This window comes from Muscardinus avellanarius (assembly GCF_963383645.1).
Source record: "Muscardinus avellanarius genome assembly, chromosome: 11".
NCBI classification, from domain to species: domain Eukaryota; kingdom Metazoa; phylum Chordata; class Mammalia; order Rodentia; family Gliridae; genus Muscardinus; species Muscardinus avellanarius.
The window spans coordinates 85313868-85327102 of NC_137797.1; the positions used below are offsets into that span (position 1 = coordinate 85313868).

The 13235-nt window shown below is 41.3% G+C and overlaps 1 protein-coding gene across 1 annotated transcript in view; it reads right to left on the bottom strand.

The window, feature by feature from the left end:
• Window positions 1-13235, bottom strand: part of FGD4 (FYVE, RhoGEF and PH domain containing 4) — a gene marked incomplete at its 3' end in the record, with an annotated part of 102027 nt that overhangs the window by 44046 nt on the left and 44746 nt on the right. Inside the window, exons 4-7 of the mRNA XM_080704931.1 lie at window positions 9503-9592; window positions 6674-6819; window positions 6095-6251; window positions 1875-2013 (exon numbers count right to left, since the gene is read on the bottom strand). Coding sequence (XP_080561057.1) covers window positions 1875-2013; window positions 6095-6251; window positions 6674-6819; window positions 9503-9592 — 532 coding nt within the window. The remainder of the gene's footprint in view (window positions 1-1874; window positions 2014-6094; window positions 6252-6673; window positions 6820-9502; window positions 9593-13235) is intronic.

Here is a 13235-nt window from a genome sequence, read left to right on the forward strand (position 1 = left end):
TCTTTATTTTGAAGCAGGGCCTCATTGAGTTGTGAAGGGCCTCCAGTCTCAGCCTCCCGAACACTGGGATTACATGCGTGCGCCACCACGCCCTGCTTCATTTTGTGCTTTTGAAAGTGATATTGCTATGACCTGTAATCCTCCTATCTTAGCCTCCCAAGTACTAGGATTACTAGTGTGCCATCATTACCTGGCTTTACTTTATATTTTTAATAGTTGACTGATTTTTTTTAAGGTACCATGGAACTCAGGAACTCTGGGGCATTCTACCTTTGAGATACTTTCTTGGCCCTTTATATTTTTTATTTTGAAACAAGGTCTCAATAAGTACTAGAATTATAGCTTACTGATTTTTCAAACTGTGTTAAGAGGGCTGGAGGTGTGGCTCAGTGGTACAGCATATATGTGAGACTCTCGGTTCAATCCCTAGCACGGGTGTGTGTGTGTGTGTGTGTGTGTGTGTGTGTGTGTGTGTGTGTGAAAACTAAAGTATTACTAGAATTTGTGAGTTTTCTTTTCTTTTTTGTTTCTTTCTTTTGGTAGTGGGGATAAAACCTAGCGCTCAGCCAGGCATTCTATCTCTACGCTACACCCCCAGCCCTATGTTTTTTTTTTTTTTTTTTTTTGGTGGTACTGGGGGTGGAACCCAGAGGCTTTCTACCTCCGGGCTATACTCCCAGACCTATTTTCTATTTTATTTGGAAACAGGGTCTCACTGAGTTGCTGAGAGCCTCACTAAGTAGCTGAGGCTGGCTTCGAACCATGCGATCCTCCTGTCTCAGCCTCCCAAGTGAGGGGATTACAAGCGTGCACCACCACGCCCGGCTTTTTTTTTTTTTTTTTTAAACAGGGTCTTGCTGGGTTGCTGAGAGTCTCACTAGATGAACATGGCTGGTGTTAAGGATTTGTGACTCTTAAAAACGCCTTTCAAGCTAGGTGTGGTGGCACTTGCGTAGGAGGCAAAGACAGGAGGATCACAAGTTCAGGGCAACCTCAGAAATCTAGTAAGACTCTCAGCAACTAGTGAGACCCTGTTTCAAAACAAAAATAAAGAACTTGGCGTGGTGGCACACGCTTGTAATCCCAGAGCTTGGGAGGCTGAGACAGGAGGATCGCGCAGGTTCGAAGCCAGCCTCAGCTACTTAGTGAGACCCTGTTTCCAAATAAAGTATAAAATAGGTCAGGGGGTAGCCTGAAGGTAGAAAGCCGCTGGGTTCTATCCCCAGTACCCCAAAAACAAACAAAACAAACAACAAAACAAAACAAAACAAAACAAAAAGTAAAGAGAGCTGGAGGTGTAGTTGGGAGTAGAATGCTCCTGGGTTCCACCCCCAGTTCAAAGCAGCCTTTCTTTTGAATCTAATGGAAAAATTAAAGACAACTAATACAACTTGACCAAGTTATTTTGGGAAAAATGTTATTAGTCAATAAGAAGCACCGTGTCCTATTATATCTTAGGGGAGGTGAGGCCGACTTTGCTTAGATTACTTTTACAAGGTATATATCATCTTAGCTTTTTTAGTATGCACCCACCTTTCTAGTTAGACAGCAAGCACTTGTGATTCAAAGCGGCAGTGTTCTTCCTGTGAGAGGGTAATTGTGTGTTGCTACTCCAGATGGAAGACCATAGTTTATATTTAACAGTTAGTGAGTAACATGAATCCAGAACAGGAAATGTGATTTGCATCGCTCTAAACTTGTGATTTGGGCTCAGAAGTGGCTTACATAACAGTGGCATTGATAACAATTTCCAGTGAGATTATTTTCAGACAATAACATTTGACTAAGGTCGCCGTGATACGCATCTCACTTTGAAACTACAAGGTCCCTTAATTATCCCATGGTGGAGGAAAAAGGAAACACAATGCGCTTACTCTTCGCATCGTTCCAGTCCGGGGAGTCGGGGGGCAGCTTCCTTAGGTAGTCCTTAAGGAGCATCTCATACCGAGGGATCCGCTGGACGGGCTCCAACATGTGGTGCTGCAAAGTCAGACTCCCGCAGATCTTCTGCTTCTGTAACAGGCAAGGGTTTTAAAGAATCATCCACGTTAGGCAGTTCAACAAGTCACTACGATAACTTTCACCCAGCGCAGCGTTTCCCTGCAAAGTGAAATTCTGCAGGAATTTCACCACCCAGTCTATCAAGTCACAATCTGGGAAGAAAGGAACCAGAGAATGTGAGTTTTATTATTTTTATTTTATTTTATTTGTGGGTCTGGGGATGGAACCCAGGGGCATTCTATCTCCAAGCTATACCCCCTGCCCATTTTTTATTCTTTATTTTGAAACAGAGTCTCACTAAGTTGCAGAGGGCCTCACTTAGTAGCTGAGGCTGTCCACAAACCACAGTCCTCAGGTTTCAGCCTCCTGAATGCTGGGATTACAGTGTGCGCCATCACACTCGGCTATTTTATTTTTATGGTACGGGGAATTGAATCCAGGGACATTCTACTTCCAAGCTATACCCCCAGGCTTATTTTTTATTCTTTATTTTTGAAACAGGGTCTCACTAAGTTGCAGAGGGCCTCACAAAGAGGCTGGGGCTAGCTATGAACTTGCAATCCTCCTCAGTTTCCCACGCACTAAGATTACAAGTGTGTGTCATGCCCAGCCAAGAACATGTATTGTAAAATGCCCCATTTTCTGTTGAATACCTGGGTTGGTAAATGGACAAAGAAAATGTGATATATATACATACAGCCATTGGCAGGAAAATGGATGGAACTAGAGAATATTATGTTAAGTGTGATTAGTCAGCCAGTCTTTTAAAGTAAAGGGTGGTATGTTTACTCTCTCTTGTGGAAGCTGGAGAAAAAAAGAGAGCACGAGGGACTTTAACATAAAGATAGATAAATAGAGTAGTGGAAGGGCGTGGGGCGGGAGGGAGGGGAGAAAACAGTCCAGTGACTCTATGGGAATATGTGAAGGTGGTATTATTACCAATCTCTCTAATGCCCGTGGGGAGGGAAGGGGAGCAGGGTGGGACGCGGAGGGAAATACACAAGGAGCTGTGTGCATCTAAGATTTTAACACATTGAACCTGACTAGAATGTATAATTATAACACATCAGTAAAATAAAATAAAAACTTGAAAAAAAGCATATCATTAAAAAAATTTCCTGTAACAGTAAAGTCTACTGTTTGGACCACTGATGTAGTGTGAGAACAGACAAGAAAATCAAGTAGAGCTTCTTCTCCCGGAAAACTCCAAATGGCAGATGACGCTGGCAGTGGGAGGGTCCGGAGGCTGGGACTTGGGAGGTCGTGGCAGATTAGTCCTGGCCCTGGTCAGGGCTGCAGCCCTGGGGATCTCAAGGACAAGGCCGAGGACACGGAGTGGATCCCTGTCACCAAGCTGGGTCGCCTGGTTAAGGACATGAAGATCTGTCCTGGGAGGAGGTCTATCTCTTCGCCTTGCCCATCAAGGAGTCTTTTTCTTGGTGCATCATTCAAGGATGGGTTTTGAATATTACGCCTATGCAGAAGCAGACTGTACAGGCCAGTGGACCAGGTTCAGGCATATGTCACTATTGGGAACTACAATGGCCACGCTGGTCTGGGTGTCAAGGGCTCCAAGGCGGTAGCCTCTGGGGGAACAAGATCAGCAAGCCCCACGTGTCCCTTGTAGGGTGACAGGATGCTGTGGCTCTGTGCTGGTGCGCCTCCTGCCCCAGAGGCACTGGCATCATGTCAGCTCCTGTGCCCAAGAAGCTGCTGCTATTAGCCTCTGGACAGGAACTGTGTCCACTAGGTCTCCCTCTCAGGTACAACAGGCTGGGTGAGCTGCTCTTGGCCTGACCTGACCATGGCCCACCCTTGCCACAGGAGTCCACGGACCATCCTATAAAAACCGCACCAGAGTCTCTGTGCAGAGGACTCAGGCTCCAGCTGTGGCTACAACATACGGCTTTTATATTACAAAATAAAGTGGAAAAAAGAAAAAGAAAAATCAAGCAAAAATTTAAGCAAGAGAATCCCAGACAACTGGCAACCACTTCAATTAGCCATGACAAGGGTTTGAAGTCACATTTTAAAAATATTCTATAGAAATTTTCAAAAAACATACCTATTTAGTGAGGTTTACTAAGCGCAACTACATTGACTGTCTCTGGACTTAGAAGAAACTATTTCATAATAAGGCCATCATAAATGCCATTTCCTCTGAACTGAAAATAAAAAGACTACAAACAGGAGAATGAAAAGATGTGGTCTCGTGTTATCTGTCTGAAGAAGTTGAATTTTTCATTAGGTGAAGACATTCTTTTTTATTAGAAACCAAATTCCATTTTTTAGGGGAAAATTAAGCCTGTACTGCTTGCTTTCAATAAACTGTTAATGTAAAAGAAGAAAAACAAGATGTGCTGTTATTCGTATTACACAGAGTAGAAAATCCTATCAAAATTCTCACGGAACTTACACCATGACGTAGCACCGCAGGGCAAGGGAGCCACGTGGGCACATGGTGTTCGCACTCAGAGCAAACAAGTTCACTACGGGTTCTAAGGGGAGGAGCATTGACGCCACCTCTGAGGAGGGGCAGAAAGACAGACAGACCAGGGAGCAAGTCCAGGAAGAGGACCCGAGGGGACAGGCGAAATCTGTGTTGTTAAAATATGTTCAGTTAAAGGAAGCAGTGGGGCCGGGTGTGAAGATGCACAGCAGTAACCCCAGTACTTGGGAGGCTGAGACAGGAGGACTGCAGGTTTGAGAACAGATTCTGCAACTAAGCAAGATCCTGTTTCAAAATATAAAAGGGATGGGGATTTAGCTCAGAGGTCACCAGTGATACACACACACACACACACACACACACACACACACAAGAAAAAAAGCTGGATTTCCTTTTTATTCTTTTTTGTGGTGTTGGGGACCGAACCTAGAGGCATTCTACCTCCAATCTATACCTCCAGCCCTATTTTATTTTTTTTAATTTGGAAATAAGGTCTCCCAAAGCGCTGGGGGAAAATCATCAGCCAACAATTTGGTATCAAATAAAACCATCATTTAAAAGTAAGGGCATTCTTAGCCGGGCGTGGTGGTGCACGCTTATAATCCCCGCGATTGGGAGGCAGAGACAGGAGGATCGCACAGGTTCAAAGCCAGCCACGCTGGCTTAAGAGACTCTGTTCCCAAATAAAAATATAAAATAGGTCTGGGAGTATAGAAGGGTTTCCAGGAACCCTAGTACCACCAAAAAAAAAAAAAAAAGCATACCCTGAAGTAGGGTGTGATATATTAAGATGCACATTATAATCACAAAAGCAAACACTAGCAAAGTAACTAAAAAATTCCTTAGAGTTAGAGTTTAAGAAGATGCCATAAAAACTATATGTATGACTTAAAAGAAGGCAAAGAGCCACAGAATTCCAGTCCCTAAGCATATTGCATGAGGTTCAAAATGCATTTTCAACATTTAAATGATACCAAGGAGTAAGTTATTAATAATTCTGACTATAGAATCAAATGGAAATTAGCATGGTGTTACTAAAATGTATTATCCAGGTTTGGTAAAATACAAGAAAATCAGGATATAGATATTAAGTAATAACCTCAGGGTTCATAGCAATTATCCTTTATATTTACTTATATTCCTTCCAACATTTCAACCTCTGAAAGAATGTGAGAAGCACAAACTGGGAACTTGCTTTGTAAATCTACATGGACCCTAATAAAGCCGGGCTCTTCCTAGTCTTAAAAGCAAACAGAGCCAGCCGTGGGGCAGATGCCTGTGATCCCAGTATTTGGGAAGCTTGAGGCAGGAGGATCACAGATTTGAGGCCAGCCCCAGAAGCTTAGCAAGACCTTGTTTCAAATTAAAAAATAAAATAGGGCTGGGGAGATTATCTTGGAGTGTTACAATACAAAGACAAAAAAAGAGCACATGAGCACATGGAGACTTAGCCACTTGTTATGTGGCTTGTGCTCAGTAAATATTTTAACTCTGCAGAGGTATTTTTGCATGATTCATCACAGAGTAGATTTTTGAATATAGGTATCTCTGATACAAATCTCTAGATCTTAATTTTAGATCTAAAAGACCATATGATTTATATGAAAACTTACTTCATAATCTTGAACCAAACTGTATTATTACCTGAATTTCTTCAATCACTGATTTGAACTGGGGAATACGCTCTGTCATGTTTTTGACCAATTCCATGGCGTTATCGAATCCTTTCACATATTCCCCATACATTTTTAGGAACGGTGCCAATTTCTGAAGAATGTCTCCAATTCTAGGAGTGGTTTCCCTGCGACAAACACAGAAACAAGCCCTGAAGATTTCTTGTAGAATGAGCGTGTGAACAGGACTCCCGATGGGGGAATCACTTTCTACGCACACCCTGCCCTTTATCAGAGCCACTCGCTGTGAGACCGGTACACAAGAAGCACCTTTTCAAAGGCAGTTTAGTAACGGCACAGTAAGAACTGCCATGGAATTCTTGAAGCGCCACGTTATCCGATTATCTTGTCTTCACTAGTCAAAAGATAGTTTGGAGAGTAGAGAGCTAAAGCTGAAAATGAATCACTCTTCCGTAAGTAGTGTTAATGTAAAAACATGGCACAATGTCTAGCTAAGGCTGTGTGTGGGATTTCTATTTTGATTTAAAAGCTCAAACATAGCATCTTGTATGAGTGCCTTAGACGTATCATTTCTATCTATTCCTCTTACCATTCTTGCATTCGTTTTTCCAGCTCTGGCAAGAGGAATTTACTATGGAAGACATTTATTGATGAAATGTTAGAAAAGATTTTATTCACCATCTCTGCTGGAAATGAGCCTCGGTTTGCTTCTTCCAATAGTTTGCAATAAAATACCTAAGTAAGAGAATAAAGTGAATGTTACTTAGCCTTGTGGATTACCAATAAGCCCCATGCTAGGCCTGTAGTGGGATCTTTACAACATTTTGAGGAATAAGTGGAGAAATTCATGGTTCAAGAAGTCAATCATTTGAAATGCAGGAGTAGACATAGGTTTTCATTTGGAAGAACCATAAGTAAGAATTAGGAATCTTTGATTCTAACCTGGTCTATGCCCCTAACTGTGGAGGGTCAAGGTAAGTAATATATCTTTCTGTGCCAGAGAATTTCCAGTTGAGGTTAATAGGATCTGCCCTCTGATTCCGAGTTAAAGGGATATGCAAACACTGAAACACAGTAAATGTGGCATTTTTTTTACCTCCTTTATGTTTTAAATGGCTTCTCTAAAACTTATTACATATTGTACTTTATTAAAATTCGTTGACATAAATTTTTTGTTTTAATTAAACTTGGATGTACCTTGGGAGAGGAGGTTATATACATGAGTTAGTTTCTACAATAGAAAAGGTGCTTAGTATCTGGCCAATGAGTGGATAATGCCTAATACATAAACAAAAGTTTATTTCAGTTCTCAGATGCTGGCTTTTTAGTAAATAATAATACATGAAAATTTAAAACACTGAAAATATGGGGAATAATCTGACATAATAGGTTCATTAAAGACAATTAAAAGAAAAAGAAAGAAAAAAGAAACACCTTTCAGTCTTAGCTATACTCCACTAGGGCTACTATACCTCTTAATTGCCACTCTGTTATATGTTGGCAGAAGGAGATCTGCTCCTTCATAATGTCCAGATGGCTGTTAATTTCTAAATTCCCCTCTACTGCATTTTCTTGGGAGGCAAAAAGAACAAAAATTATGTCCTTAGAGACTCCAACAGACAGGATACTATAGTAATTAAACTCTAAAGTTCTAAAAGATCAGCAAATGCAGCCAAGTTAATTTGGCTTAAAAAAGAAAGAACTTGAGAAGAGGAAAAGAAATAGTTACGTGGTGGAAATACCTAAAAGACCCAGGGATATAACTCCTATGTGGAAGAAAAGTTGTTTCAGGGCCCAAACTCCACATGAATTTTTGTTTTATGATGAGTATTTGAGCTATAACCTCCCTATTTGAAATAGCCAGGTGATATTTGAGATTATATTATATATAGTCAGGTTCTAAGGCCTACCCTAGCAGGCAGATAAAGTGAACCCAGGAATGTCTGCTTTCATGAAACTCTAGGTTTCTGGTGGCAGAAGTGCAATAATTTCTTCTTTCAACTAAAACTCAAACATGGGCATTTTCTCTTTTTAACAAGAGGAGTCTGTATTTATTTATTTATTTATTTATTTATTTATTTATTTATTTATTGGCAGTGCTGGGGATTAAACCCAGTGGCATCTACCTCCAACTTATACCCCCAGCCCTATTTTTTATTCTTTATTTCAAAACAAGGTGTCACTACGTTGTGGAGGACCTCACCAAGTAGCTGAGGCTGGCCTCAAACCTGTGATCCTCCTGTCTCAGCCTTCTAAGTACTAGGATTACAAGTGTGTGCCACCATGCCTGGCTGAAGTCTGTGTTCATAGTCTGCCAAATGACAGTTTTTTTTAAATTGCTGAAGCAGGATTACAATGCTTTAGTTTTCAACAGTTATTCTTATGGTGCATTTAAAAATGTTCCAAATATATATTTGAAATCATATTCAAGGTTCTGCCATGATGAAAGTACAAATATGATAAAGTTGATTAGCACATTCAAAAAAGAGTGAATGAAGCCGGGTGTGGTGGTGCACACTTGTAATCCAAGTACTGGGGAGGCTGAGACAGGAGGATCTGGGTTTGCAGCCAGCCTCAGTACTTGGTGAGGCCACTACAACTTAGTGAGATCCTGTTTCAGAATAAAGAATTTAAAAAAAAAAAAATCAGAGCTGAGCATAGTGGCGCAGGCTTGTACTCCCAGCATTTGGGAGGCTGAGACCTGAGGACTGCAGTTCGCAGCTACATAGTGAGGCCCTGTGCAACTTGGTGAGACCCTATTTCAAAATAAAGAATAGGGCAGGGGGTGTAGCTCAGAGGTCGAATGCCCCTGGGTTCCATCCCCAGGACCGAAAAAAAAAAAAAAAAATCAGGACAAGGGGTGTAGCTTAGAGATAGAATGCCCCCGGGGTTCAATCTCTAGTAACACACACACACACACACACACACACACACACACACACACACACACGAGCGACTAAATGACTTTACATTAGGAATATTGCATGTTCCATACATGGTTGAATAAAAACAAAAATCCTATGACCACATCAGCTAAGCTCACTCACACAGAGCTAAACAGCAAGCGAGACAAATGGAATCAGTGATATATTCATAGTAGCATGAGAAACCGTACCTTATTTAGGTTAAAATAGTTACATGCGCCCCCCCCAGGATCACAATAAATGGCCAAGAAGTAGATTAATGTTTAATATTATGAGACACAGAAAAGGTCATTTTGTAACTTGGACAGAAGCCTCTACTCTTATGAGTTATAAAATGTTTATACCCAATGAAAGAGCTAAAGATTTCCTTGAACAAATAGCTTTCACTAGCTAAAAACAGGCCCACCTTGCAGTTTCTAAAATGCTTCAGTGTCTCCGTTGAGATGGTGCACGATGCCCAAAACATTAAACAGTTCTTCAAGGGACAACATTACCTGATCTAAGAGGTCGAGTCGGTTGACATAAGCTCTTTCTGTGAGCAAAAGTTCATTGGCTATTTTGTGAAGTTTTTGTTCATTTGTCTCCTAAAATTAGAGCAGATAATCACACATTAGAAAAGGAAGTTTGGGTGACATTTCTCAAGTAAGAAACACTTGATCAAATTCTTTGATCAAAGCAGTTTTATCAGGTACACAATTCCTTTCAGCCATGAAGGACATCCCACCGGAACTGAACGAATCCATTCCCCAGTTCTATCCTTTCCTCTTTTTCGCCCACCTCTCTTGGGCCCCTCTTTGGAAATGATTTCATCACTCTCAGACATCTTGTCTAATCATTGGCTCTATGCATGCAACATTTTGCCTTTAAGGAAACTTTTTATGAAAAATTTTATGAAAAATTTTGATTCTATATAATAGTAGAATATATTTCCGTGTGTCTGTTGCTGAGATTTGATGATCAATTCGTTAATTTTGTGTTTTCTATGCCTTCGTTCGCCTCTCGACACACGTATTTCTCTTTCTCTTTCTCTCTCTGGAGTTAATGGCATCGAGCCTGGGCCTCTCTCATGCTAGGTAAGTGCTGTATTACTGAGCTACATCACCAGCCCTATTTTTTATTTTGGAAGGGGTCTCACCAAGTTGCTGTAAACCTGTGATTCTCCTGTCTCAGCCTCCCAAGTACCGGGATTACAGTTATTAGCAGCCACATCCTGCTCGCAGACCTTTTTATTTTGAGATAAGGTCTCATTAAATTCCCAGACTGGCCTTGAACTTGGAATCCTCCTCCTGCCTTACCCTCCTGAGTTGCTGGGATTACAGGCATGCACCTGGATCCACTCATATTGTTTTTAAATTAAATTCTACCTTACTGTTTCCCCAGCATATATTTATTTAACCATTCAGTATATTTGTACAAACTTGCCGGCTCTTGATGATCAGAAGTCTGTTAGCTTCATGCTCCTATGTCCATTATAACGCTTCAGTGAAACCACTGACATTCAGTAACACAGCACGAAAGAACGAATGCACCATACTCTCACATGCTAACTACTGCTCTATATTTATTACTACTTTGACAGGATGTCAGATCAGTTTCTTTGGAGAGCCTCTAACTAGCCTCCATACCCTAGACTTTCCCAGCCTGGTAATGCCACTATCTCTTCCCAGTTATCTGACTTTGGAACCTTGAATTACTTTAACCTCGATTTGTTCCCATGAAATAATTCAGAAAGCTACCAAGTCCTACTCATGGTATTATGTCTTCAGCATTTATCCATAAGTGCTCAGAACTGCCACCCTGTGTGTTGCCCTTCTCTCTCTCTCTCTCTCTCTCTCTCTCTCTCTCTCTCTCTCTCTCTCTCTCTCTCTGTGTGTGTGTGTGTGTGTGTGTGTGTGTATAATTACTGGGGGTTGAACCCAGTAGCATTCTACCTCCAAGCTATACATCAATCCCTATTTTTATTCTTTATTTTGAAACAGGTTCTCACTAAGCAGATGAGACTGGCTTCAAACCTGCAATCCTCCCATCTCATCTCCCAAGGGCTGGGTGTATAGGCATGTGCCACCTAGCCTGGCTCTCCAATTCTTAACAGTGTCTAGCTTGTACATCCCCTGTTAAGTCCAAGCCAATAAAAAGTTTCCAAATGATTTTGGCTCTAATCAACCTTCTATATTGCTGTATAAAGATCTTTTTAAAATCTTGTTTTGCACACATAATCTTCCTTTCCATTGAAATAAAAGCCTTCAGAAGTCTCCTCACTGAGAAGATAAAATCCAGAATCCACGTACAATTTAAGGTTGTTCAAACTTCTGCTGGTTTCTACTTGCTTCTCATTATATCTTTAGGGGCCTCTCTCCCTCCAAACATGTCAATTGAACATGGGTGTCATCCTTTTTTAACACATTCCTGACCACCTCCAAACCTTTCTCTTTTCTATCTTCTCTTCCTGGCACATGCCGTTGCTCACCTCCCCAGGTGTCTAAGACTTACCTTTCCTTTAACTGCCTGTTGAATTTCCACTTCTTGTCCAAGAGGCTTCATTAACTATTCAAAGCCCCAGGTCTCAGTCCTATTAAAATGTATTTATTTATTTGCTGATTTATTTATTTATCTATTTTTGTGGAACTGGCACTGAACCCAGAATCATTCTATCTCTGACCTATACCCCTGGTCCTTTTGATTATTTGTTTTGAAACAGAGTCTCACTAAGTTGCTAATAGTCTCACTAAATTGCTGAGGCTGGTATAAATGCTATTTTTTATTAATTCGTTTTTTTGAGATGGGTTCTCACTCAATGTAGCCCAGGCTGGCTTTGAACTCATCCTCCTCCTGCCTCACTCTCCTGAGTGTCTGTGATTATACACACTGGGATGAGTGTTTTTTTTTTTTTTAAGTACTGGGGATTGAGCCAGGGGTATTCGACCTCTGAGCAATACCCCCAACCCTTTTCAGCTTTTGTTTTGAAACAGGGTCTTACTAGGTTCCTTGCTGTGAGTCTCACTACATTGCTGAGGGTTTTCTAGAACCTGCAATCTTCCTGTCTCAGCTTTCCAAGTGCTGGGATTACAGGTGTGTGCCACCATGCCTGGCTGGAATAAGGTATTTTTATGCAAAGTATTTATAATATGTAAATAATGTATGGTCTGAACAATATTAAAATAAGAGCTAGGAAGTCATCAAATTCCTCATTTAGTCAAGGTTTTGATTTAATTTAATAAATTCAGGGCAAAGTACTGGCACTGCTGTTACCTGCTTGGCACTCTTCCCCACGCCCTCTGCTCCCCAATTTTTTCCCTTTTTTCTTGCAGTACTGGGGATTGAACCCAGGGGCATCCTACCTCTGAGCTACACCCTTGGCCCTATTTTTTATTCTTAATTTGAAATAGGGTCTTACTAAGCTGTGGAGAGCCTCACTAAGTAGCTGAGGCTGGCCGTGATCTATGATCCTCCTGTCTCAACCTCCCATGTACTTATTGGGGTTACAAGTGTGCACCAACACACTCGCTCCCCAATTCTTTCTTTTTGGGGGGCACTGGGGTTAGAACCCAGGAACATTCTACCTCTGAGCTAAACCCTAGTCCCTTTTATTTTTTATTATGAAACATGGTCTTGCTAAGTTGCTGAGGCTGGCCTGGAACCTACGATCCTCTTGCCTCAGCCTCCCAAGTACTAGGATTACAGGTGTCTGCCTCCACACCCAGCCTCTTTTTTTTTTTTTTTTTTTTTTTTGGTGTGGCACTGGGGGTGGAACCCAGGGGCATTGTACCTCTGAGCTATATCCCTAGCCCCATTTTTTTAGTCTTTTTTTTTTTTTTAAGTGGGTTCTACTGAGGCATACTTTACAAACAGTAAAACTCACCTTTTCCAGTGTATAATTCTAGGAGTTTGGTCAGGTACATACAATCATATAACCACTACCCTAGTCAAGATACAGAGCGTTTAGACCATGCCCAAACTTTTCTCCCGTCCCTTTGTTGTCAACCTACTCCAGGTTACCGTGCCAGCTCCTGGTAAACACTGACTCGTCCCTTTCCAGAATGTCATGAAGATGGAATCACACCGAATGGGCCGATTGCATCTTGTGTCACTTTACTACTCAATGTTCTTTTTAAGCCCTTAGCTTTATTCTAGGAGTGGTGATGTGTCTTTTTTACTCACTCCTGGTATTTTCTATGGTCTGCTCCTAATTCTGATGGTGTCTTTAAAAAGAGCAATCCTGCAGAACTT